Genomic DNA, 27,467 nt, shown 5'->3' with positions numbered 1-27,467 from the left:
AACTTTATACCATTTTTTTGTTGAACCGTGTCGACTCAAAAAAGCTCACGTTTACGTTACTGATCGAAGGCTGCTGCAATAAGCTCCTATTGGTTGCTGCTATAAATTCATGATCGACTAACATCTACACTAAGGAATTTACGCGCTTTACGCGTACGAAACTTACTACACCTTCCCTTGCTATAACGAAGAGTTTGACGACGACGCAACGCGTGTCAATAATAAATCAGGTAGGTAAATTTGCTAAATTCGTATTCAGCGAAACTGAGTATATTCGAGTGCGCCCTACCAGACATTCATGGCACTAAGGGAAGGAAAGGAGCGTGACGAAAAAGGTGTTCGGGAACAGAGGATCGTTATCGGTACTGTCAACTCCGGTGTGCAAACTGGATGCGAAGCAGGTACGCGTCACAAGTCCGGCGGTTCTCCGAGAGGATAGGAGGTCCGAGCAAAGGAGGAGAAAGAGAAGATCGAAGAGAGGGTAGAGCAGCGAAGCCCCTCCCTTGGATCTCCTTCCCGTCGGCCAAGAGGATCCCTCCGGTCGACCAGCAGGACCCCCCACCAAAGATACGAGAGGACCCGCGACCCACCTGTGCCTCGGATGGACCCTGCACGCTTCTCCGCTGAACCGACGCACAGTGTGCCCATAAGGCCCATTCGAGGTATACTTAGGAGAGCGCACGAGCCTCATCCAGCGGACGAACGAAGGAACGAACGATCGAGCGGCCGACCGATCGAGCGGCCGTCCGATCGAGCGAACGAAGTGGGACCGTAGAAAATAATTGGAGGTGGGGGCTGATTCAAGAATCGACGTGGACACCCTCGCCTTCCAAAGTCATTCACCTAACGGTCATCGCCGCGTCAAGAATCTTCTTCTTGTTCTTCTTCTTCTGCTGTCATGTCTTCCGTTATTCGATTTGATCAAGGGGATACCCGGACGTGTCGTTAAATAATTAGTCGAAAGAAGAGCAAACTTGAAGACGGTCGACCCGGTTTTTGTTTGGGGAATAATTTGAAAGGATCAAAGTGTTGTTTCGAGGTACGACGTGAACTGTTGTCGCGGGTCTTTAAATTCTATTTCGGCTTTGCGAATCCATGTGATCGAACTGTTACGGGAAAGATTACAACTGGTAAGTCGTACAGTGAAATCGTCTTTGGTGTCTTCCGTAGGAGGAGAGAGTGAGTTTACAAGTGAACTGGATTTATCTATCGGATGATTCCCGATAAGTTCGTGATACCCGACGCTCCAAGTGATTGCGTAGAAATGATCGTCAGTGTCGCGGATCTGTCAAACATCGTGATGACAAAGTGTCATGATGAACGCTATATCGTAATTAAGTAAAGGATCATCCTTCGAAGATGTCGTTGATGAATCTCGCGTAATCGTTTCCGTCTTCAAGGTACGTGATCACGTTGATTTACGAAAGGTGATCGGTTAAAACTGGGAGAAGCGATTCCCGAATCTGACAACTAGCAATTACAGGTTTCCTCATCGCGTTTAATTCGAATGGTATCGCGCTGTCGCTGTAAGTTAATAACAACGATCCTACGTTCGTTGGCTCTTTTCTTCCACGTTATTTCGCGATACATTCGTCGCGTTTAGAAACAAATCGCCCGGCGTGCCTACAAGTTGAGAAGGAAAACCGAAGGACGATCTTCATTTCGTAATTCGAGCGCGTGCTGACGACCGATTCTTTCGTCTTCGATCGTGACACGATACGAAAAGCGCCATTTATCGACTAGATTTTAACGATAGAAAACGTGTCCGACATGAGAATTCGTTGTCGATAAGGTTAACTCGACTGAAAGCCTTGAGGCATCGTGATTAGGCTAATTATTTGATTCATTAGATACTCAACGAGGAGATCGTATCGTCGTAAGTTTAATTATTTAACGATACCGAGGAGGAACTATTCTCACCGCGTGTCACTCAAGATAAGATTCCATGTGAAACCTAGTTTTCACATCTATCGTTTGGAAATATACCGTAACGCGATTATATTATGTAGTTGGATGAAATCGTCGAGATTTAGATGCGATACACGCGGAAAAGAGACAGAGAGTCGTATTACGTGCATCGTGTCGCGTTTCTGCTCGAGCATATTCGACCGCCATACAATAGCGCATGTACAGCGCATTGCGCGATAGTTTGATACGAATCTGTACGAACTGGCCTATCGAACAGCGATAGAATAATAGCATCGGAAACAAACGGTCCACGTTGCATCGTTCGAAGGCCGATCGCCGGAGCACGCGTTGCGGAACGCCGTTTCATTTCGAAAGACCGGAAGTCGCTCTCTGCAAACTAGATCGCGATGCTTCGCGAGGATGAGGTCGAAAGACGCCGCACATGTGACGTGAATGAACCTGTGTGACGATCCGTCGATCGTTGCTAGATCTCCAACTTTTTTGTTTACGTAAAGTATTTAGAAAAATATATAAAATATTCAAAATACAGTAGCTGCGAAAAGTATTTGCACACGATTGTATCTGTTGTAGCATTCATACGTACAGTTATTTATTCGCTTCAGGTATATTACACTTCGTATCAAGAGTAATGAAACGAAAACGATTAACTCCACCTTTTGTCAAGTTATCGATTTCGTTATATCGATACACGATTAATAAACGATTTAAAAGGAAATCACTTACTCGCATAAGTCATAGGTAAGTAATATCAAATTTTAGAACGAATTGAAAAGGATGTTCCAAACAAATAACGAATTCCGTTTTAGATAAAAAAATTTAATCGAAATTAAAAAAATCTAGCAGTAGAACAATCGGCGCTCTAATCAACAACCTTCACTCGAGTATTTAGGAAATCGAAGATTAACCGTCTTTCGCTAATAAAAAGACGAATAACGGTCTGCAGCACACAAAACACTTATTTTTCTCTTTTACGATCTGAAAGTTTAAAAATCCAAAAACATAAAATCCTCAAACATCATAGGCTGCAATAGGATACAAAATCGTGTTTGAAAACGGAACTAAACTCATTTCCGTAAGCGTGCGTCGTGGGAAAAAGGAAAATTCTACAGTCGTGCTTAGACGACGTGCCGCGACGAAAGTAACGAGGCGTCGGTCATTTAAAATAGTTCCGCTAAAACAGCCGTGCGCCGACTTTCACGCGCATGTAAATGAAGAAAAAATCCAGCGATTCCGAAGAAACCTCTCCTCGCGATCGATTGGTCAGCACACGGCGTCGTCGTTTAATTAATGCGCGAAGTGGCGTTGACGGTAACTGGTGGCTTTCAGCAAAATCTTCTGTCAGCCTCCATGTGTATTCGCGCGCGCGCGTGTGTGTGTGTGTTTGTGTGTGCCAAACACAAAGCGGAAGAGCGTCGTGGTAAGTGTTTTTATCGAGAAGGTCAGCTCTAGAAAGGAGGACAATCACCGAGCGGCACCGTAGGAACTCCGATTGATCCCTTTAAACGTTTGAACGGTGCCGGTTGCACCTTCTCGTTCCGTCCACTCTCTGTGTCTTTCCGTAGAATCGAACGATGATCGGCGGCACTATCGGCGATAGAGTAGATCGCGCTGAAAGCTAGGAACTGCGGCACTCGTTACGATTCTCACGGCTTCGATCGACTGGCAGGACGATTGCGCCCGCGAGATCTCGACGACGATCGTTGTTACCGTTTCAAGACTTACCGTCGAAGGTGGTCGGATGGAAACCGAACGGCATGTCTGTTCGTTAATTATCGATCGAATAATCTTTTCGTATAAGTTACGCGTTTCAATAACGACCGAGGTAAACTTTCTCTCCCTTTGTAATTCACTTTTTCCTTGGAACAATGGACGGACGCTTTCCGTTATCAATCTCCGAGCGATCAAGCGAATCTTCAACGTTTACTTGAAATAATTATCGTTCGAACATGTATATTGTACGACCATTAGCGGCAGAGGGTACGGCAATTTCGTTAAGTAACTTCTAAACAGGATCTATCGACGCAAATGCGAGGCCGACTTAATTAATCAACAGTTTTATTGTGCCCACGGAGAAACCGTAATTAAAAGTCATTTGTTAGGGGAACGTTAAATCATCTATCATTCTTTTCGCGTCTTGTATTCTATTAAGCTCGTAAGAGCGGGTATCTCCGCACGATGTATCCGTTGCGACACGCGAGCGCAACAATATGGCTTAAACTCTTAAACATTGGCAACTCGCATCGAGCGCTCGGGAATGCAGGCACCCCCTGAATGGCTCACCGGATGCACACCTGCAATCAGTGCAGGTTGCGATAGCTCGGGCGCATCGTCGAACGTTCCTCGACTCTGAGGATCGATCGATCTAGTACGGAACATCAATCGGTAAGTAATAGTACAGAACAAGGATCTTTGAGCCGAGCCCGATATAATCAAAGGAGATACCTCCCTCTCTTAAAATATCAACAAGGCCTTCGGGCTACGTTTAACGAGAATACGACGTCGTTTAAAATCAATTAACCAACCATCCGTTACTCTCTATTTATCTCGTTCTCTATCTTCGACGTTTCGTCCTGGTATTGCCGTGTTCGATCGATTTCGCGAGGGCAATCGTCGAGGTCCAGCAAACAAACCGCGATCATTGCTTCACGTGGATACGCCAGTTTTTCCGCTAGATTCGAAAATGCTCTGTAGCAATACTGTTAGCACTAAGCCGTGAAAAGATCGTTCGCTCCTTTCTTTCTCTTTCGCTCTTCTGCATTCTTCGAGTAGAAAACGATCGTTTCGGACGTATTCGCCAGCTATTATGGCCAGTTTATACGATAACAGGTGTAGTAGATAGATCCACCGTTTATGAAAGTTGCGGGCGACGAGGAAGAGGCGAGAAAGAATAGGCGAGGAAGAACAGGGGAGGAAGACGACGAAGTGCAACAGGCGACGAAGGCGAAGAGAAGGTTGGACGCGCGCGCGGTTAGTGTCTAAACAGAAAAGAATCGAACGCGGAATTAAAAGTATGCGTAGGCACGTCGAGGCATCGAGCGTCCGCGAATGAGAAGTGTCAACGACTGTGGGGTGTAGGTCAGGAAAGAGAGACTCCGTTGATCAAACAATCGATGTCTCTTCCATTAGCTGGGATTTACTTTCCCATTTAGCGACAGTCTGTCATGTATGAAAGTCGCCGCAGGTGACACCGACTCCAGGTACCCTCGGGCTACGTATGTGGGTCACTACTATTGTCCCATATTCCCTCTTCGTTGTAATTCGCGTGGTGCGGAGGCGGCGGCGAGTAAAAAGGACGACAACTGCGAGAAGTAAAAAAGAGAGGAAGCGTATCGGGAATCGCGTAAACGCGGTTGTCGACGAGCGACGAAAACTCGATCGGTAGAACGAGTGGAGAATGCGCGTTACCGTGGAGAAAATTTTCGAAGCGTGATGTCACTTCAAGCATTATGCAAATGGTTAGACGATCTACGGGCGCAAGGAAGACGAAGTAAGGAATAGAGGCGGCGAGGTGTGAAAACGAGACCGCGGCGATCTGTTTTCTGGACGAGCGACTAAAGAAGGCGAAAGGAACTAGCCAGACTAAAGAGAGACGATCGCGAAAGAATAGAAAGAAAGAGGGAGAAAGAGCGAGAGAGAAAAAAAGCAAGTGCAGGAGGGTTTTCCGCTCGTTGAACGTAACACGCACCGCTTTGCACGATCCAGCGATTCGCGCGTACCGCGCAAACCGGCGAATTGCGCAACGAGCTTCTTCTCTTTCCCAATCGTGCGATCGGTTGTGGGCACACGATAAGGCTTGCATTGTGATTTTGTCGAACGTTTGAAATATACGCGACTGCATTACGCGACATCGATTTTGTTTTCCCCGCGATTTCGACATTTACCGTAACGGAAACCTGTAATCGTCAGAAGAATTACGAATTACCTAGAGGGACGAAGTTTCGTTACATCGATAGATGTGCAAACAACGAGCGCGTCCTGTTCGAATAAAACGGGGCAACTTCAAAAGAACGTTATATTCTTTCTGTTGCAGATGAATCAACAGTGCAAGGTGTGCGGAGAACCCGCGGCAGGCTTCCACTTTGGCGCGTTCACCTGCGAGGGCTGCAAGGTGAGCCGACTATGGATCATTTCAACGATACGATATGGGTTTCGTGGAAGTTCGAACGGTCGAGATAGCGATCAAATTGAAACGGCAGAGTGATATTTCGTATCGATTCCGGGATAATTGAAAGGCACTATCGTCTTGTAATTCGGTTGTAATAGGCTCCGTCCTTCGTAGTTTCGTCCAACTACTTCGAACGTATCGATCTGAACGAAATCGTGAGAGAGATCGCGATAGAAAAACGGTGGAACGCAGATTCCAGACATTTTCCAGCAGGTTTCTTTTTTCCTCTGCTTCTTTTCTGCGCGTTGTTGGCGGCGATCTTTTCCACAATTTCGCAAAACTGAGAAACGTTGATCGCTTTCACGAGCCGCTTCGTGGCCGAGGTTAAACGTTTGACTAGGCATGCGTGTCAACCAAGCCCCCCACCCCCGCCCCAAAAGTAACAGCTACCATGTTTGGTGAACCGCTCGGCGATCGCTCTGTAAGGAGAACCAAAATTTCTAGCTTCAAAGGGACGTTCAAAGAACATCGATCGACCGTTCCACTGATTTCTCCTGATTAAAATGATCTACGCTATTCTAAGCGATTATTTATGCGACGATTCGTTTATACATATTTTAAAATAAATCTACATAAAGATTCGTTCGAACGAACTCTAATAACACGTGGCTATACACATATATCCTATAACCAATCACGGTTATTTAAAAGTCAATTTAATAGCTTTAAAATAATAATAAGTGAAAGATGGGCCGAAAATTACACAATTGTATATTCTAGAAAGAGTAGGTCATTCGAATCTTCTTGACATCGTAAGTGTAATATAAATAGAAATAAATATACGACAATCGATTCTTCGATTACAAATCGCACCTACGAAATCTCTCGAAGAAAAATGAATAGCCGTGTACGGTCGAATTCGTACTATACCGCGAGTCGAGCGTAAAAGCAAACGATGCCGAGTAGAATAGTAGGAAGGTGGAAGAGGGGAGAGCTGACATGCTACGGTGGGCCTGAAAACGAAAATAACGAAACGAAACAATGTCGAGCTGACGTAATCGTGAACTAGGGCGGAAACAATTGTGGCAGACAAGTGCGAAGCGCCGGAAGCACCGCCTCGAAGCCGCTCCGCGATCCGAGCGAATTGACGAAACGCGCGTGCACGTGCTCGCGCGGCCACAATGTCTCCCGTTACCGTAGATTTGTCCCACGATCGGCACGCATATCGTTCACGGTGAAAACTCGAAGAGCGCGACTCGCCACGGTCCTTGAATTCATATTACGAATCGATATGTAGTTTATGTAGCGAAACAGCGAGCGATTTATCAGGCCTTCCAAAAGAAAAAAGTATGGAAACAGTGAAAACGTTACAACGGTTCGTTATCGTCGTCCATTGAGAACGAATTTCGATCTCTGTCGTTCCTCTGCTTCTTTTTCTTCTTCTTCTCTTTTTCCACGGCGTGAGTCAGAGATACGTTTCTTAGGCCACGAAAGTTCAGCCGTGGCGTAATTAGCCGGTCTATTTATCGGGCGGTTTTCGAAAGGAAACCGTAACACAATCCAACTGTGGAAGGTTTTGACGATGAAAAGGCGCGAGCCGGCACTTTGAAGTTTCAAACTGCTGTCCCGTTTGCATAACACGAGGCGCGCGCCACAAGGGGGGCAGGTAATAACGGTAGCATTTTCTCGATTGTGTCATCGCTTCTGAACTGTCGCGCATAGTCCCCTGATCTCCTTGTTTCCTCATCACGAACGAACTTTACATACTTAGAACGAGAAAAATTCGAACGATAACGATGACAATGACGATTACCGGGATGACGCTACAGATAGACAAACGACGAGAAAGACACAGCTACATATAGTTACATGTAGCACAGGCCACGATATAGGAGCATTGTAAAATTAATCCAGCAGAAAATCACAAATACGACTTGATCTTACTGCGATCCCGAATTTTTATGTTTCAATTTTGTTCTTACCGCGACGAACGAAAAGACTATTGCTTTGATTTAAGAAAACGCTTAATATCGTGTCATACTTTTTTTTTTTGACGACGTATCCAAGTTTCATGCTATACCGAGAAGGGATTAAAGGATCAAAGGATTTCGGGGAATAACAAAAGGGCGAAATCAGTCGATGCCGCCGATAACGCTATAACTTACGACCTCGTAGCATAGTTCTTTTTACATTATACCTAGTACGATATATTATGCTAAAAAGTAAACGTCAAAGACAAGTGGAACACGGTGGCGGATCGTGGGTCTCGGCAATGCGCGCATCGGGACCACTGGGACGCAGGAAGAGCTCGTTTTCAGAACAAACGAACCAGAAACGATTAATAATATAGCGTGCGTACGAGCAGAAAAAGCGAAAGTGGATGTCGCGTACACGCTGAGACCTGCGTCTCCTTAAAGACTGATCATTAACTAAGAAGGGCGAAATTTTCTATCAGGTTAGACAGGAAATCGTAGGTGTTTCGGGGAGCAATACTTGGGACTGGGCTTCAAATGGATACGTTCGATGTCTGTCATAACGAACGAGGTCTTAAATTGCACGCGTTTCGCAAGACAGAACTTTGCCATTAGCTTTTCGCTATCTGCCGTGGTTGCTCGCTCGATGCAGGCGCGTTCGAACTATTAGCTTATTCGTTATCGTATTTATAAGTAGCCAGCTTTATTCTAACATACAAAATCATTATACGTTTTCACAACTGAGGTTTCAAGCTTCATTTAAAAAAAAATATTTTTCAACCTGTCAAGCAGTTTCTGTTTGTTGTCGCATCAAAATTGGCTTTTCTCATTATCGTAAAAATAAAAATGCTGTACAAATAAGAAAAAGATTGTACGCCGTGTATAGAGAGAACGTGTTGACTAAACGCCAGTGTCAGAATTGGTTTTCGAAATTTCTTTCCTGTAATTTTGATCTGAAAGTTGCTGCACGTTCTGCAAGGCCAGTTGAGGCTGACGAACACCAAATAAATGCATTGGTGGACGCAAATCGTCGCGTAACAACGCGAGAAATTGCTGGCAGGTTGAATTTACATAACCGAATAAAACCATTTTTTTCCATAAAAAAAGAAAAGAACCCTCTTGCATTTCCATACAAAGAACGAAACTATTTTACGAACAACCATAACTCGCCGTGTAGTGGATTCCATTCGAATCGAAGGTATTTCTCGACTCGATGCAATCGAGTGGAAGTAGAACGCATCGATGTGTCGAAGAGGCGCGCGAGTAGATCGAAAAGAAGCAGGGAGAATACGTGTAAACGAAAGGAGACCGTTTCGTGACGCCGACACGGAAAGGCAACGGTGTCGGAATCGTGGAATTGCACCATTTGGGCAATTAGCACGAGCACAGTAGGCCGCACGCGCCTACACCGGCTGGTTCTCCGCGATACAACATGAATGAGACAACGAGAGCACACTGTTACCATCTAACAATTTTGCAGTACTCATTATGAGCGTCACAATGCCGTTGCAGCCGTGGCGGATCTCCCAGCGAATCTTTGACCTCTGAATTTGCATTTAAAGAGCATTCTAGATTTTGTCTCCCTTTGTAGTCCTCAGCTGAAGCTTGATTCCTTTTGTCGGCGTAATTAACGCGAATAAAATTATCATGCTGCGTTATTGTCGTATTAGCAACAACGAAATATTTCTGTTTCAGTCATTCTTCGGAAGATCCTACAACAATCTAAGCAGTATTACCGAATGCAAAAACGGTGGAGAATGTGTTATAAATAAAAAAAATCGAACAGCCTGCAAGGCTTGTCGTCTGAGGAAATGTTTACTCGTGGGCATGTCAAAATCTGGTTCGCGATACGGGCGCAGATCAAACTGGTTCAAAATTCATTGTCTGCTACAGGAACAACAACAACAACAACAACAGCAACAACAACAGCAACACTATCAACAAAATCTTCCTAATCAACCACTGACGCAACAACGAAAACCTATGAGCCCGCCCATTGGAATTCATCCAGCCCAACGAAAGGACGATGTCCTGATGCTAAGTTTGGACGACTACAAGAACTCGACATCCCCCAGTATTAGTTCCCCGGAATCTCACAACAGCGACAGTTCCGTGGAACTATCCGAAAGAAGAGCAGCCTTCTCGGGTCACCCAGGCTTTAGACCGTTGCATTCACACCTGCAACCCTCCGTAGCCGATCTGTCAGCGCTCAGCAAAGAAATGATGAGTTTACCCCTCGGTTTTCATCTCGGTGGAATGTCTCTGATTCCACCCGCGTTTCTGCCACCGCCAAGTCTCACCATGTTCTCACCCTATCATTTATACGCAACGTCACACGGAGCTTCTCACCCCTTGGTACCAAATCATTCTTCGAATCTACTACAACACTCACCCATCGTTGAAGACATGACCAGTCCAATCAGTCCCTCTACGACCGCTACCACTACCACGACCATTAGCATCGATAGTAAAGACTCGTGTGCAAATAATAATAATAATAATAATAATAATAATAATAACAACAACAACAACAATGATAGATATGCGCATAACAATAATGTTCAGACGTCGAGACAGAGTACCTCGCCGAGCGAAGAAACTGGAGAGACGTATACCAAGAGAGTCTATCTGGATGCAGTGTTGAAGAGTCAACGAACACACGCGGAAGGTTCTCCAATAGTGAAGGAACATTCGGAAAGTGGTTCGCCACTATGCAGTCCAGGATCGGAAACGGACCTTCCACCTCAAGATAACCCTATGGACCTATCTATGAAGAGGATGGCCACACGAATTAATGATGCGACGGAAGAGGACGAGATAGACATGGAGAGCGTGAGCGATCGAGACAGTCCCCCCTTAAAGAAGAAATCAACGCCCATAGATCTAACGACGAGAACCTAGAATTGAAATATCGTTTGTTCGTTCAAAGACAGACGGAATAATTCGTCTCGAGCGTGGAAATAAGTTAATCAAAAACCGGCTGTCAAATACGGCGTGTGATATCATAATAAATTACATTCTTCTTCCCCCCTCCCCTTCCATAACTGACTATCTGGACGTTTCAACGCATTTAATTTTAATTGCACTCTCCGACGAAGTAGGAATTATCGGATCGGACTCTGATTGCGGGATACGCATGGAGACAAATCATTCGCGCCGAATAGTTAAACGCAGTCCCGCATAAATATGTACGGAGACTGGAAGAACGAAGGATTAACGTCTCAATTCCGGGTAATCACGGCGATGATCGCGAGTCACCGATCGGTGGCTGGTTGTGCAATAACCAATCGACTTTAACGAGAGTCCTCCGCTTTAATTAACGAGCGCGCGCGCTCGTGCGGCAATCACATGGGGTAGACAAAGACGAGAAACAAGGGAATCAAGATGGAGAAAAGAGAAAGAACAGCAGAGCCCGAGAACCTGACACTGACGCATTTGCAGAAGCAGGAGAGCAACGACGGAGTGCAACCGTAGTGCATCGGTTGATAAACACGTCAAACTGCAGGGTGCACGTGTTCGGAACGTGCGTTACAAACCGCCGTACACGTGTAGAACGTTGCCAACCGTTTTATCTTACAAGCGTTCGACGCCTGCCAATGTAAACGCCTCCGTCGCTGCCGCTCTACCGCCCCTTCTCTGATTTTGTCCCGCACCTATTTACACATCCTTGCGCCTGAGGAATCTCCACCGATATGAGAATTGTAATCACGACAGGCCTTGCTCGATTTTGTTCATGACGATTCCAGAACATTTCGGTGAAATTCCTCAGTGCCCTACCATTATCGCAGGATCGGGTTCTCGCTGAAACCACGTGAACGATACTTTTACGATGTTCGTTGTTCAAGCATAGCTTGCTCGAACACAGATTTGCTTTTAGTAAGACATTAGATCGTGCACGATTCACACCACGTCGCGCGAGATGGAGCTCTTTAATTCCTTTGAGATGCTTGTGTTGGGTCGGCCCTCTAGGGAAATTTTCACAGACCTGACTATGACAATATTTTGAAACAACGAACAGTACTGTATATTTGAGGGCAATCCGATATTTCAACGAAAGTAGTAAAAGCGTAGATAATCGTATATAAGAGGTGTGTAAATATGAATGTAGTAAAAACGGATGCATTCGCATTAAATACACTTAATTAAGCACGAACGGTGCAATGAATATTGTCAATGGTTTTCTATCCTTACCGCTAATTATAAAAATAGTCAACAAATGGCCAGTATTTCCTTTAATGGTTAATATTCTTGATCATATTGCGATACTGAACACATGCAATTTTCCGTACTTTACTTAACCCTAACCTTACCAGAACCGGCCAAATGAGACCGGTTTCAAAGTTTAATTTAAAATTGTATTTACATTCATTGTTATTTCTTATTTTTGTTCATCAAACTCTTATATTATCTGATCTATCAGTTTCTCAATTTCTGCTAATGTAAGAATTTACATAAAGTTAGATGAACAGAAGACCGAAACCGGTCTCATTTGACCGGGCCTGGTAAGGTTAGTTTTAATTGATACTTATGTCGTTATCACAGGCACGCTATGATTCCATTTGTATCGAAATATTTCAGATAGCAAATAAACAGAGAACGGAGGTGTAAATAATAGTTAGGTAAGAACTTGCGTGAACGGGACCCGGGCCAGTAGGTACTTACTTGTATATAGCTAGTAGATAATAGCGACTAATCGATCAATTACAATGCTCGAAATAATTAGAGAAATATAATCAGGATTACTATGACAATAAAAAATGCTATATACATGTTGCAAATTGTAAAAAGTATTGGTTACCATATTCTCATTACGCTAATTAATTTGAGCAATGTACTTTACGAGTTTAAATAATTATATAAATCATTTTTCGTCGAAAGAAAATGAATGATAAATGTAATACATTACAATGTACTTAATGTAATTATCGACGTATTACTTACGTTACTTACAAAGCCACGCTATTTCACAAGTAATGTACAAATCTATGAATTCCTGGGCCCTCATATTTGTAAATACAAATTACATTTAAAAACCATAGCAGTGGAGTTCCAATACCTAGGTTAATGTATAAGGCTGTTGGTGAATTGAACAATTTTTATCAGAATATGCTCCCGTTTTTAGCGATATTGTTGGAAGGATACTAACTTAGCGTTGTTGATCAGTGAACACCCTTTAAAACGGCTCTACGACGACTTATAATGTAATAATTATTAGATAAATAGTAAAATTATCGATTTATTAGAGTTACAGGCACCATTCACTGCCGCGCTAAACTAGTTAATAGAGCGTTAATTAAGGCGTTAATATAGAGCAAGCTATTTTACAGAATTTTGGTACAAACAAATGCAAATGATGACGTTAACAAAAAAGCTAAAAAATTATTAAAAATACATAATTAATTTGAAATTAATCGAATGTTCTTTTCAATTCACTTACATTACTCGACGACATCTCCGATTGCTTCTCAGCGCCACTTAATTACATCTCCATGAATTGTTGGTGATTCCTAAAAAAAATTGCAAATTTGGATAAAAAAGGGAATAAAACGTAGTTAAAATAATTTTTCGAGATATAAATACCCCCAAGTATTAACGTTCGAGATATTTCGTTCATTTCAGGGGAGACACTTACTCTAAAGATAACGATTAAGACAATGCCAAGAATAAAGACTTGTGGAATATTTAATCGATAGAAAACATGGCCGTGTTAACTTGCAACATTCTGACGTGGCTATTCTACATAATTGTGGCATAAATTTTGGACGTATGAAAATGCAAAAACACGCAATTGACGAGGCCATCGCGAAGAATATTAAAAATTCATATTCAAATGAGTTAGTTTCGATAGAATATATTTTTATGAGATATGTCGTGCATCCAACAGGCGCCCGTATAGTTCGCACATAAAAAACAATCGCATGTGCGTGAACCAACCAGAATTTTCGCAATATCTCTGCGAGAACTGCAAATATTACACGAACTGCGTAGAGGAAAGTCAATATTCTATATTATTACGTAACTCACCTACAAAGCAGTATGTATCCACATATAATTGACAAATAATAAGACAAAGATGCAACAACGAAGTTTCGCGCCATTACACTTTTTCTAACTATCGGAAAAGACGGAACACAGAACCGAGATATGAAAAATGGAACATTCGAAGTGGACGCTTAACCGTCTTAGTCACGCGAAAGTACAAAATATATCAATCTGAAAATAAAGTAATTTTTTCGATTAAAATTCTTAAGTGAAATAATCATTCTTATTATTATATAGAAGTTTTTAATTTTTAAAATTATATTAGTTGTTATTCGTAAATGATTAAAGTATATTGTGGATTCGAAATGACTAGGCATTGACTAGCGAAGTGCAGTTTGAATTGTTCAGTTAGTGGCAAACATTGCATTGTATCTATTTCATTGGAACATTAATCTTATCGTGTTACAAACTTTGATGTGTATTTTTAATAATGCATGTCCGTAGTCAGTTTTGTACAAACTGTGTCAAGTAAAGCGTAATTGAATGAAACGACTGTACCTTTCTGTCAACTATTGTGAGGATGAAATTTAGGATAAGTTTTGGAGCAATGGATAGCACAAAAATAGAGGGAAAAGGTGAGTATTCTAATTAATTATTTAAAGAGAAAGTGGCAATTAATGCTCATGTGGCGAATAAATTTTCATGTTTTGCGTATTTAATTGGAGTACGTGGTTCGAATTGTCACACAGTTTTGCAGTAAATTGAAATTTAAATTTCAACCAAGGATAAGTAGAATCGGTACGATTTTACTTATCGACCATACATCCGTGTCACCGGCGTCTTTGATACTCTACTCTAATGCATACTCAGTAGTTCGCATTTTTCCGTGGATTTTCACATTTCACGTTTACTTTCGAACGCGCCACTGTAATACAGATTAGATTTCGAAGTCATTTCATGGCAATTTAACGCGATGTTTAACGAGTTCCTTGAGAATCGGGCTATGCACCGGCGTATGCACCGTAGCGTTCGTAGCATATCAAACACTCATTATGCAGGCCACAAAGCATTGTTTGGCATACTTTAATTCTATCGAGAGCTAGAGTCTTTAATTGTACTGCCAATATTGGTTCTCGTTGGCTATTCGTTAACACTGAAAAAACCGAAAGTAAGTTTAATTCATTCTTTATTTTGAATAGCGTAAAAAGTTACATTTTTATTTTCATAAAATTATACCCTGTTCATATTCAAAATTTACTCATTTATGAATTGAACAACTTACTAACGGTGTCACCTAAATTTACTATTCTTAAAAAAAAGTATGCAACCATATATGTACAAGCTCATGGAATGGAAAATATTTATATTGTTAATGAGTAGATTTGGGAGCTGGGTGGCTGAGGGTGAAGACTTCGTAATCTACTACAAAAAAATGGTAGTCTCCCATAAGTACAGTGTTAGAGGCGTGTTCTCCATCGTAGCTATGGGGAAGATTACTATAGCTTTCCTTGTTCACGTTGCAGTTACTAGAAATTAGTAAATCAGCTCCTGCTCCGAAAATTGGTCCGATGCTATAAAAGTATTTGAGTCAGTTTAATCATTAGAATACATTTCGGTGTGTTTAAACATATCTTGTTATACTTAGTTAAATAATATTTACTCCGGATGATAACAAATTGCAAAAGGCTTCTTTACAATGTCGTATTTCGTTGGAGGAACATCTTGGTTATTGGTCAGAGTAAATAAGAAAGCTTTTTCTGAAGAGATGTAGTGCCCTTTAGCATTCGTTTTACCCCATGGTGCGTCGCTAAAACCACCACAAATTTCTCCTCGAGTTCCCTAGAAAATTACATCATTCTTTGTTAGTTATAGATAACTATTCATTTGACAGGTGCAAATTACTTACCAACGCAATTACGTATGTTGGACAAATCCCGTCACAATGTCGGTGGAACGCTGTTGCAGAGTAATCATGATTGGAGGCACTGAAACGCGTTCGTAGTTAGAATTGTGTTGATCTCGATATGCTTCCAATATTTACATTTTCCTCGATACATACCGATATACCAAACGCCAACTTTGCTTTGGTGATCCATACCACTGATTGAGGAGACGCTGGAAACCCACCTTGTCTCGTGACAGAATTTGCGACCCAGGAAATAGGAATGGACTTACTCTTGGTTGTAACCTCTTATCTGTACAGATTTCCGCGTACTTGTTTGGTAGGGCTGCATACCTATATCTAAAACAAAACGTAAAAATCGAAAGCCTCCAAGAATAAGAAAATTTCCTGGCAAACCATACCTTATGGGTTTTGAGCCACTTGATCGATCGGGATTGAAAAATTCGTACCTCTCCAAGGAAAGCTCTATAGGCACTGCTCCTGTTGGCTCTACTTCCTCCGCAAAGACCTGGCTGTCGATTAGCAGCAGGCGAACGTGATTTATCACTCCTGATAAATGTTGGCAAACCCTCACACGTTCCTCCTCTGTCCAGTGTTGAGTAGGCTGCGTCACCCCTGCCTAGGAGCGTGGTCCGTACGGTTAAGCGTTCCTTAACTCGTAATTCTAAATTCCGATCCAAGAACCTAAGGACCCAAGGACCCGGTAATAATCGTATACGACACAAGGTCTAAGACCTTGCACGACATACGCATGATCAGAGCGTTAAGTCTTCTTGGAATTTTCAACGGATTCAAAGTACTCGGAAACGGAATAGAATGTTCAAAGAAAAAGAACCTGATATTTTGCCCAGTTCAGTACAGCTCTCCAAACATCTTCTTCCTCCAACCCTAGATAGTCCGAAGAGATAAGTTTCACCAGTGCATCCTTTGGAAGATTACAAAACGCCGTTGTTTTCACTGTGTCTACAGCATTTTCTCCAATGAAAGCGAAACATCTTTCGATGAAGGAGGAACAAGCTCCCTTACCACCTATGATGACGAAAGATCTTTGTTAACAACTTATCTTAGATCGATAGTGATATTAAAATACAATCTAAATAATAATACTTAACTTCTGCGACTTCTAAATTATATTTTTATCAGTTAGAGTAACTATTCAGCTAGGACTTTGGCAAAAGCATAAACATAAATAAAACACAAACCTAGAATCAAAAATATTTATTAAATATTTATCTAATTCATATCTGTTACAGCAATTATTCAATCGTATAAAATTTACATCTGAAATTCTTCTTAAAGTTAGAAATGAACTGAGATGCAAGATCTGATACAGTTTGATGGTATCTACACAAGTGGGACTTATATTGCATAGTTTTTTCATTCAGTTATTTGAAAAATTATTCTATTACAAGATTACAATAACAAATACGTTTCACAGTAAAAATCAATACGGTCACTTTAATCTGATAATATTTTCAGTTACAACTTGTAACTATCAGTTAGTCATTGTTCTTCTTAACTATACCGAGAGATGCATCACAACTTGTACAACTTGGAAAATGTTAACTCCATCTTTATTAAACTCTTTTAAGTCACTTCCAGTGTGCGTAATTGCACAAGTTATAAAGTAATATGCCTTGTTTGTCCTGGGTCATAACTTGAGGTTATAGTCGAACAATTTAATTTGCTCCTGGATTTGTATTTTGTATTAATGTTATATTGTCGCCTTTCAACATAATTCGTCCAAGTGGTTTTCTGGCCTTCGTCTTCAGATTATATTCCTCGGCATCGTCCAATACTAAATTCATATATTCGTCGAATCCAACGATGTGACCTTCGATTCGTAGATTGATGTTTTCGAATAACCATACTTGCACGCGCGAACGATTTTGCAGGTACCGAAATATAAGGTTGATGGGCTGTACCATCACCTTTTGAACTTTTTGTGGTCCTTTGTACGACATTTTTGTGTTGTGGTTTAAAAAATTAATAAGCAACGTTTGATAAACGCGTGATTGGTAATAGCCAGACGCCGGAAAATGTGGCGTCGTAGTTATACCAACTGTTCGTTCTCATTTTTCCCTATTTCTTTCGTTTGCTTAAAATGCGTTTTAAGATTTAATCGTATCGGTTAAATTTCGGTTCAAGAAATTCTGATTCGATTACGAAATTCTAAATCTGGAAGATTTGGAAGGCTTAACAAATTTACATTTGTAACGTTTAATACGTTTAGGGAAAATGAAACATAGAGATAAAATAAACTCTATCGTTATAGGCGTTGGTATCACTGAGTTTGTAAAATCCGGTATATAGTGCTGCCTTCGTGGCGAGCATGTCAGTTACACAACGAAAAGCACGGTCGATAACTAGTCGTGTAATACAATTACCATACATACTGTAATTTTTTAGATTCAAGATATTTACATATTCGGTTTAATTAATTTTCTTATCCAACGTATAGAATAATATCATAATTTAAGCCACTTGCACACATACATACACACGTTCATTATAGTCATCAAATATCACATAAGAAACAAATATATACACAAACATTCTAATATTACCAATTATATTCCGCAGATTCTCAGTTACTAAGAAATTGTTTTATATTTCAATTAGACATTTTCCATTTTCCACTTTCAAGATAAAACACACTTACCAACCACTGTAAGTTTGAATTGCCGTTTCATTTTCCATCAGATGAAACATTCAGCAAACTTGAGAATGTAGATCGATCGGTAGGCAAACTTTTAACAGTATGCCATGAATAACTTACCGGGAACTCGCTCCTGGGCATCCAGAGCGGCAGTCAAAAGAGCACACGCGTTTCCTGGGCTAAGCGTAGCGGAGACGTGTTCCTCGCAACTTCTCCATAGTTCCTCGACTCCTAGTTCTTGAGCGAGTCCCAACATCTCGAAGATGCCACTGTCCTGAAGCATAATCTACGGAACAGTTACGAATGAAACTCAGCCATGACTTTGGGTCAAAGCGAAAGTTTTCTCGGTAGATTCTTTCACGTGCCAAACACCACAATAAATTCCGAATCTATTCGAGATATTATTTACCTTGCCTGTGTATATATAGTGAATGAATTGTCGAAAGGTCTCCGGATGAGCATGTAGCATACGCACTGACGTTGGATTTCCAGGTGTTCCGATCCTCTTCGCGGCTGTGAAGTTCTTGCATCTAGAGAAATCGAAGCAGTGAGGTCGGTATCGATTGCCGAACGATAATTACCATAGCATACGAGTTACAGGGAAGAGAAGTGCACTGCTTTGAATCGTGCTCGCGTAAATGTGCCGTGGATGCGTGACCCTTCTAACGAACACACCCACCACTTCGTCTTTCGTCACCTTCGCTACTACTTCTGGCAGAGTTTCTTGTTACAAAAGGGCTTAATTGACTTCGTCAGGAAGCTCCGTTGCCACAAGAGTATTCGCTACGTACGCAGTCGGGCTTTAGTTTTCGTTCCTCTACAAATTAATGGCAACCTTCGAAAAGTCACTTCTCGTCCCTTTTTTTTCCTACGGCAAGCCCCCCAGGTACGGGAGAAACTCTGAAGAACAAATCTTTCTCTAGCACTTCGTGCTGAAAGCGGAGATTCCCTGTGACCCATTGGGAGAACATTCGATCTCGGTTTCTCTAGTGTACATCCTCTCCTACAATGCGTACAATGCGACTAGGTACATAAAAGGGAGGCTTTTAAATATCCACGAGTACAGAAACGAACAGAACTCTTATTTTTACCTCGAAATCATCGATGCATTTCCTATATTCTTCTTTGTGCAACATCTAAAGTATATTCTCGAAATTGTTCACCTCTAATAACGATTTCACGATTGTCTACCATCGATTTTCTCACTATTCGGTTTTAGATTTCATATTAGCAAAGAGCTCAGTCAATTGGAAATTTCCACCATATGAAACTACCGCAATTTCGAATTGCAATTAAGCGAAACTACTTCTAAAACACTCCTGACAGTGACTACACTATGGTGTTTTACGGATATCGCAGCTATTCAATTTTAATATTTCGAATCTGACATTAGCATAGAGCAAAGCTTTTGCCACGCGAAATTATTCTAATTTTGATATTGCGATTAACCAAAGAAACGGTTAAAAGTTGAAACAGAGACGGTAAAGGGGTGGAATTTAAATTAGAAAAGACTGACGAACCCTTAAACGAGTACTTCGTGGATCCACTGAAGACACACTGATGTTCAGTCTTCTAATACTACTAAGCAGCGCAAGGTAAAAAGATTTCGCGTGCTAGAAACGAAGAGATCGCGGGTACGAGTTTCGTCAAGGTAAGGGGTAAAGTGTAGATACACCAACAGCGTAGTCCGTATCGAATCAAAAGGAAATCCGTCAAAGAGACCGGGTGCACATGGAAAAGGCATGCACGCCGGGTGCTTTGATATTATAACCGACGCGTTAACAAACGCTCCGCTTCGTCGACAGGAGAGCGTGCGAAAGTTGGAAAATCGCGGGGCCGAGCCACGAAACATGGTTGCCGAGAGAGTCGACAGAGGAAAACTAGTGCTCAAAAAAATTAAAAACACCAGCCTCGCGTACAGGAAACCAGAGGTGCGCGCGTAGATGTAGACCTTACCGTGGGTCGACTTTTAACGGACCGAAAAACTCCACCTTTATGCTTTCGTCTGTAGTTGGGAAGCGATGCGGGCTCGCATAAATATCAAAGCGATAGTTCGCGTATTTATTTCCGCAAATTACAGGCGAAATATTCGAGTATCGAGGATATTGCACGATTTTCTCGTACGTTTAACAGGCAAGCACACCGTTGCACGTCATATGATTTATCGTTAAATCTGCTTTTCAAATCTACCTGTGTAGAAATTTGCGCGGGGCAAGGTGAATTCGATATGTCAGACGCGTCGCAAGGGCTTTCTTCCTTGAGAATCTTTGGCCTGTTCTAAGAAACGTGGCCGGCAATTCTGACTAGAGCCGCGGCAATATCGGCGCACAAACACCGTACTACCGGCGAAGAAATGAAAAAGTATTAAGAGGAAAAATCAAGGCAGCGGCGGACGATGGTTGGGTTGTGTGATGGATGGTACTCGGTAGAACGAGGCGAAGAAGGAGAGAAAGCGTGCGGAAGAAGAAGAAGAAGAAGAAGAAGAAGAGAAGAGAAGAGAGGAAAGGGGGTAAAAAACACGAGGAACGAAGTCGTTCCCGGAGAGAAGCTTTTCCCTAATCACAGGCAGTGGAATCAAAGAAAACCAAATATCAGCGAGTGACGCCGAGAAAAGAATAGGGCAACGCGTGCGCGTCTGGTGTGACGATGAGGTGTCACGGGGGTGGTAACCGTAGGTTCACGAGCTCGACGTGGAAAGAGGATGTTAGGGGGTAAGGGGCCTAGTGGTGGCGGGAAACGAGGGTCGTGGCTGCTTGGTTTCACGGCGGCAAGGGTTGAATGTCGCCGCGGGCTCCGCTACTAACGACCAAGCGTGCGATTATATAGCGGCTCCGTCGATCTCCGCGCAAAAACCGCCTCCGTTTCCGGTGCACGAGAGTCAAATTCGCGCCACACCCCTCGTTTCCCGTACCGGTAAAACACCACAGTCTCACGCTTCGGTCCATTATCAGATCGTGTGCCTCGATTCGCCACGTTCAAATGTATACCATTGTCATCGAACGCATGATTACTGGCGAGAAACGCCGTTAACGAATGCTTCTTTTTCAATCGAACATCCATCTTCTTCTTGACGAGCGTTGTTCGAAATTCGAAGCTTCTATCTCGGAAGAATGCAATGGAACTCGAGCTGAAATTTAGGTCTCGTCGAGATTACACTTGCATCGGTAGGCACTGTGGATCTCTCGATGTAACTGGAATTGCTTTCTCCGTTGATTCGATAATTGGAACGGTTTGGTTTCTAGCTATCTGTATTTTTATATGTAAATAAGTGCTCTTTTTAATAAATCAAATTCGATAGAACAGATAAGAGTACACACGGTACTTGATATATTAATAGCGGTCAGTTGCACGCGGGAATCGATAGAAACGATGGGATTACGTTAGAGCGCCATTGAACATCACCGAAGCCTGAGCGTATTTTTCAATTTCTTTTCTCTCGCCGTCAAACATCGTTCTCATCTGCGTCGCATTTCGAAATGACAAGGACTACAAGAGAGGGACGAGCGGTGGGACGGGGGACCACGACTCTTTGTCAGGATTTTCACCGGACTGGAGAGCGCCGCGTAGAGTTTTGAGTGCGGTCGCGTATTGTCCATGCATTTCTCCTACGGACGACGCCTGTCACGAGCATGCGTAACTTAATTTTCCGATCCCGGTGTCTACGAAACGAGGCGCGAGGAGAGCGACAGAGAGGGGGGATGACAAAAGGACCGACGTTCCCTTCCACGCCGCGATATCAAAGGGGTTCACTGGAATATCGTAATTGACTTTACAATTAGCATCAAGCCTATCCAGTGGAATGTCGTTGCCTCGAAAGCTAAGGCCCCTCCACCTAATATTAAACCGAGCCCTTCTTACAGCAATTAGAAATCCGTCGAGCGAAAATGCGGCCCAGAGACTCGTGCTCGTCACGGATGAATCGTCCCTAACAGAAGAAAAGAGTACCTCTCCTCTTATTATCCAACTAATTAGAACGTTCGATCGATTCGTTTCACCGTAACAATCGGAGTCCCTTAATTAAAATTCATCGCTGCCGCGAACTTCGCCATCCTCTCCTTCTCTTCGTTCCGAAGAAACTTTGATGACTTGGCGATTTTTCTCCCGGGAACCGTTCGTTCGACCAAGAATTTTCATAGAATCTCGCCCGATCGAGCGTTTGTTTCGCGACTGGATTGTCCCTGCCGACCGGATATACTTTCTCCCTTGCTCCGGAAGAAACAGCGGAAGGGACGATGCAAAGCGTACGGGAGAGATAGGTGAATTATGTATACCTAGGTTCCTCCAGCGACTCGAAGAATTTAACGAAGTTATCATTTCCCTTCCGTTGGCTTCGTTTGCAATTCTGCAGGAAAGTTAACGTCTAGCTATTCTTTTCGTTTTTCCCTCGTTCCACCCCTCTTTGTACCCGCGACTTCAGTTTCAGCGACGAGAGGAAAGTTTGTAACGCAATTACCGCGAAATAAGTTCGCGTCTCGGAGAAGGCGACCAAGGCGAGTCGCAGTGTTTCGAAAATATTTTCGAACGCGAATCCGCTTCGCTATGCTTTGTTCGTCTCTCCATTTCCATTGTAAAAACTACGCCGAGGATAAGACGGAGCACCACGTTTCTACGTTAATTCTCTATTTTCTGGGATACGACGGGGCCCATTGTCTCGGTTGTCTCCAACTTTTCTTTTTCGCCGGGTGCACTCTGAAAATAGCGGGGCCGCATATTTCCCCAGCTCTGTATCGGGTAAGCGTGTTTATCTCCGGTGCGATTTATCTCACGCGTGTTTTCGAATCGTTGTCGGGTCTCCGAGGAAATCCGTATCGGCTACGAATCGCTCGACGAGACGCGATCTGTTTTAATAAAAATTACGATTAACAATTAATTTGGTCCCAGGGTGCGTCGTTCGAACGGTTGCCTTCGACTTAATAAAATTTCCGATCTCGCGTGCTCCGTTCGGAATCGGAATGCGTCGAGCTCGTTCGCGTCCCTGGAGGCGTTGAAAGATATCGAGAGCAAGCGAAAATAATATAAATTGTCTCATTGTGTATAAGTCGGGTTTGAAATGTTTTCCCTTATCAACTGGAAGGTATCGACGCGTGCGCCAGCGAGATTAACTCCACGGTTTTGGAATCGCTTGGTCGAGAAGGACGAAACGATTCGAGTACTAACCTCGCTTGGAGGATAATTCTGTGAGCGTACACCGGTGTCTCGTCCCTTCCTAGCAGAAAGACAATGTCAGCTGTGTCTTTGTCCTCGGAAAGTCGAGCCAGGTCCTCCAGAAGTCTGGGTACGCCGGCTAAACCTGCCTCGCCAGATACCCCCGCTGCTCCTGGTGCCGCCCCCACAGCAACGGCTCTAGTTCCCATGTTGGTCGAATCGAAAATCAGCAACTGCGTGGCAGACGGCACTGGAAGTTAATTAGTGAGATATTATATGGTATATCTACACCGTAGTAATTTCTTCGGCCGTGCAGTGGCCGGCAAATATAGGGCACAACTATTTATACAGGGAAAGACCTTATATCAAATTCATTTTAATTTAATCGATCTGTAATTATTACTCGAGGTAAAAATTTGAATGTCGCTTTATATTTATAGCGCGTGGAAAAAGGAATGGCGAAGAACTCGGAAAGAACGATTCAAACGGCAATTATTTCTTTATTCTCAAGATTTCTTGCATTTCTACTATGATATACAAAAAAATCCTTTCCTGTTACAGGAAATAAATACGAATAATTGAGTTAGAGTCAAATCCTACTGCGCAAAAGTTAAATTCTATATTATGGAAAGAAAAAAAAAAAGGAAAATAAATAAAATTTGTGTTTAATAGAAATGTTTATGTCTACCGCAGGATGATTCAAAAGTCACTGACACGAAATTCTAATTTCATTTTCTTTCTAACTTGCGCCTTTCATAGAACTGTAAGTTCTTAAATTTAAAGAGACCGCATAAACTTTTATACGCGTAATGGGAAGCTAGCTCCGATATTCTCCTAAACTTCTTCAGACTTGCATCTCTCTTAAATGTTTCACAATTAGTGTACGGTATTTCATACTTGCGGCTAGTTAAAAATCCAACACGTTGCTTGCGGTATCTAAGTAAGTTCCCTTAAGTACTACGAAACTTTTACTCATTAACCGTCCTTCGGAAACAATCAAGCCAATTAAGACAGGTGCAAGCGAACGAATGCACCTTCCTGCGTTAAACCGATCGCGCGGAGTTGCCGCTCCATGGTGGGGAGGGAAGCGGAGTTCGCACAATTTGCGATAATCCGAAATTAATGACGGGGACCTCAACCAAGAATAAACCTGTGACTGATGACAGGGAGAGGAACATGAATGCCAGAACGTGTGTCATCGTCTCGAACGCTTTCCGGTCGCACCCGCGGCACCGGTTGACGAGCTTCGCCGAGCAATGTAACCAAAAAAAAAAAAGAACAAAACCGATTAACAATCGGCGCTAATTGCACGATTAATATTTGATTTGCACCGCGTCGCGACGCGGCGTCACTCTAGCCCCGTCTCTCTTCCTCTCCGCGAGCTCTCTTTGTCCGTGTCGTTCTGTCACGGCCGGTCGATCGACACGGAGAATTTTGTGTCACGACGGCTGGCTGATTCCCTTTTAATTAGTTCGGGTTTTGTAGTTTTCGAGCTCGTGACGCGCGTCGATCGTGCCGCGGTACAGCTCGAGGGCTCCGCGTGATTCCCGGTCATTTGCCCTTCCACGGATTTCCTCGCAACGCGTCCCATTATCCCGCATTCCAACGTCGCCTCTGATTCGATTAAAAAATCATTAGACGAAGGTTTTGTTTATCTCCGGTTGAGCAGATCGCGTCGCAGGAAACTCATTAACGATGCTACGAATCTCGAATTCGAACGTACACGCACTGTTAAACATTCACTTTCTATTCAACTTTGTATTTCGAAATGGATGTTACGTTCAAACGGATATTATTAAAACACACTGTAGCGAAAGAATTGCCGCAAGCGTTCGAACACGTAAGGAAGTCTTTTACGAATACGTTATATGCATTACACGAAACATTTGAAACTATTCGCGCTATAACGAAGCTCGACTGTTGTTAAAAATCCGAATGATCTTTAAATCGCAAAGTTTGAAACGAGAGATTAAAATAAACGTATAGTTACGTTTCTAGGCGAGTTTGGAGGAATAATTTCTGCCGATCGATCTCCGTGTAAGCACAAACCACAACTGTGTTCGTCACTGCGTGTTTATTTTGAATATACCTGTTCGGTCGGCTGTGATCACGTTCAGTATCGTTCCGCGTATAAATAAACACGAGTTTACCAGCATGAATTGCGCGGAACTTAACGATCGTTTTCCAACGCCGTTACCGTCAAATTCGATCGTGTTTAAAGAAGCATTGGAGCGTCTCGAGAAACGAATCATCGCGGCGTCCAAAATACGGGAACATCGCACGAGGAACGCAGTGTCGGTTGTATTGCTCTCACCTTCTCGTCGATCTCAGCGAGCGAACGTGCCCAGGAACGTTCGAAAGAGGAATCTAAGCGAGCCGCGGCGGGCAAAATCGTTGTTTCCGTGGCACACGTGGACGAGTATTGTGTTCGCACGCGAAACACTGCATTTTCAGCCGATCCTCGGCATCTCACACTCCCACGGGGCGAAACATTGTTTCGTCAAAAACTTTCCTCCCGCTTGTCTTTTCTTTTCGTTTCTCCCCTTTTCTCTGCCAGCTTCCCGTTATTCTACAACGCGAACGCAATCCCGCGAGTATCGCACATCAACGAAGAAAGAAGAAAAAAATGTAAAAAGGAAGAAACGTGACGAAAGTGGAGGAAAACGCGTAGTGTACCGTACTCGACCGGAAGTTTCGACGTTGAACGCCAGGTATTTCTCCTGTGCGAGACGAGTTTCACGAACGCTGGACCAGGCCTGCTTCGGACCCGCTGCTTTCTTCGGCCCTTCTCCTCTCGTTCTCTCCTCAGGTGAGGCCGTGCTCTTCTTTCCACCAACGTCGATTCCCTCCTTCCTTCTCGTTCTCGTGTGGCCAATGCTCCTGTAAGATCACTCCTCCTCCAGCCGTTGTTGCCAGATCCTCTCTGGAGCACCGATCGCACGATCAAAAAGGATACACGCGCTGCCTCGTTCCAGCTAGCAACGAACGCTGCTTCGTCTAACCTGGCCCTTCGATCGACACCGATTCCAAACTTTCTCGCCCGCTATCCGCCTCCATTCCTCCCTGTTTATCCAACATTCTACCCTTTGTTCTTCTCAAATCACGGCGAAGCCAAGATCCACTTGTTCGCTGTACTCTCTTCTTTTCGAGTTTCGCTTTATATCCCTTTCTCCCAGTGGCGTCCCTTGTTTTCGAGACGAGCTTCCACCAGGTTTCGCTCGGTCGCGCGATATTGCCGCAATGCGGTGCTTCCTAGTTTCCTCCACAGAATGAGATTGTCCTTTTATTCGCATTCCGTGCCTTCAGACGCCCTTTTTCGACTTCACTGTGATTCTTTTTCAGCATAGTGGATCGTCCTTCAGACGCTTGAATTTCGGTTTCAGCTTCCGTTATCCACGGCTTCTAATCGCTGTTGTTTGTTAACGTTACATCGCTGTTGGTTTAGCGCGGTACTTTGATTTCAGATTTTTACGTTTTATAGAATTTCAATGTCGAAAGAATCGAAAATCGGGATTTGTGTACTTTCTTCCCTGTGAATTTCATTCTTGAATTTTTCCATGGATATTTGAATTGATTAATATCGTGACTACATTTTCTCAAAGATTCTTTTTCACATTTGCGGCATAGTTACTGCGTAGACTGCATATATCTGTATCGTAGAAATAAAATATTATTTATTGACCTGTACAGGACTTTTGTCTTAAATGGAACTTTCGTCGCCAATGGAATACGATTAATTGCGAAACGTATAAGAAATTTATTCAGATACGT

At 43.0% G+C, this 27,467-nt stretch overlaps 3 protein-coding genes across 7 annotated transcripts; 1 reads left to right on the top strand and 2 right to left on the bottom strand.

Moving 5' to 3' along the window:
* Positions 1-332: 332 nt before the first annotated feature.
* On the top strand, positions 333-11,071 carry LOC138179202 (knirps-related protein). Of its 3 annotated transcripts, XM_069111753.1 has the most exons (4): positions 333-1,039; positions 1,171-1,400; positions 5,960-6,037; positions 9,703-11,071. In XM_069111753.1, exons 3-4 carry the CDS (start codon positions 5,960-5,962, stop codon positions 10,906-10,908), a joined length of 1,284 nt encoding a protein of 427 aa, XP_068967854.1. In that variant the 5' UTR covers positions 333-1,039; positions 1,171-1,400; the 3' UTR covers positions 10,909-11,071. The 3 variants fall into 3 exon arrangements, with proteins under 3 accessions (XP_068967854.1, XP_068967856.1, XP_068967853.1); XM_069111755.1 differs by lacking the exon at positions 1,171-1,400 and having other exon boundaries at positions 333-662; XM_069111752.1 differs by having other exon boundaries at positions 333-1,400.
* A 4,087-nt stretch (positions 11,072-15,158) lies between these two features.
* LOC138179199 (BTB/POZ domain-containing protein 9) lies at positions 15,159-26,480 on the bottom strand. Of its 3 annotated transcripts, none has more exons than XM_069111747.1 (10): positions 26,011-26,480; positions 23,709-23,946; positions 18,961-19,081; positions 18,672-18,837; positions 16,728-16,921; positions 16,294-16,511; positions 16,049-16,231; positions 15,896-15,974; positions 15,650-15,828; positions 15,159-15,560 (listed from the first exon to the last, which is right to left on the bottom strand). In XM_069111747.1, exons 2-10 carry the CDS (start codon positions 23,903-23,905, stop codon positions 15,359-15,361), a joined length of 1,539 nt encoding a protein of 512 aa, XP_068967848.1. In that variant the 5' UTR covers positions 23,906-23,946; positions 26,011-26,480; the 3' UTR covers positions 15,159-15,358. The 3 variants fall into 3 exon arrangements, with proteins under 3 accessions (XP_068967848.1, XP_068967847.1, XP_068967849.1); XM_069111746.1 differs by lacking the exon at positions 26,011-26,480 and adding an exon at positions 25,687-25,893; XM_069111748.1 differs by lacking the exon at positions 26,011-26,480 and adding an exon at positions 25,687-25,883 and having other exon boundaries at positions 16,342-16,511.
* On the bottom strand, positions 17,096-18,500 carry LOC138179204 (probable small nuclear ribonucleoprotein E). Its single transcript, XM_069111757.1, has one exon. It carries the CDS (start codon positions 17,854-17,856, stop codon positions 17,572-17,574), a length of 285 nt encoding a protein of 94 aa, XP_068967858.1. The 5' UTR covers positions 17,857-18,500; the 3' UTR covers positions 17,096-17,571.
* Positions 26,481-27,467: the final 987 nt, after the last annotated feature.

The sequence above is a fragment of the Bombus flavifrons genome, chromosome 4 (genome assembly GCF_040668555.2).
Source record: "Bombus flavifrons isolate JBK064 chromosome 4, iyBomFlav1_principal, whole genome shotgun sequence".
In the NCBI taxonomy this organism is placed as follows: Eukaryota; Metazoa; Arthropoda; class Insecta; order Hymenoptera; family Apidae; genus Bombus; species Bombus flavifrons.
The sequence above is the reverse complement of the archived record's forward strand: the minus strand, read 5'-3'. Positions and strand labels throughout refer to the sequence as shown.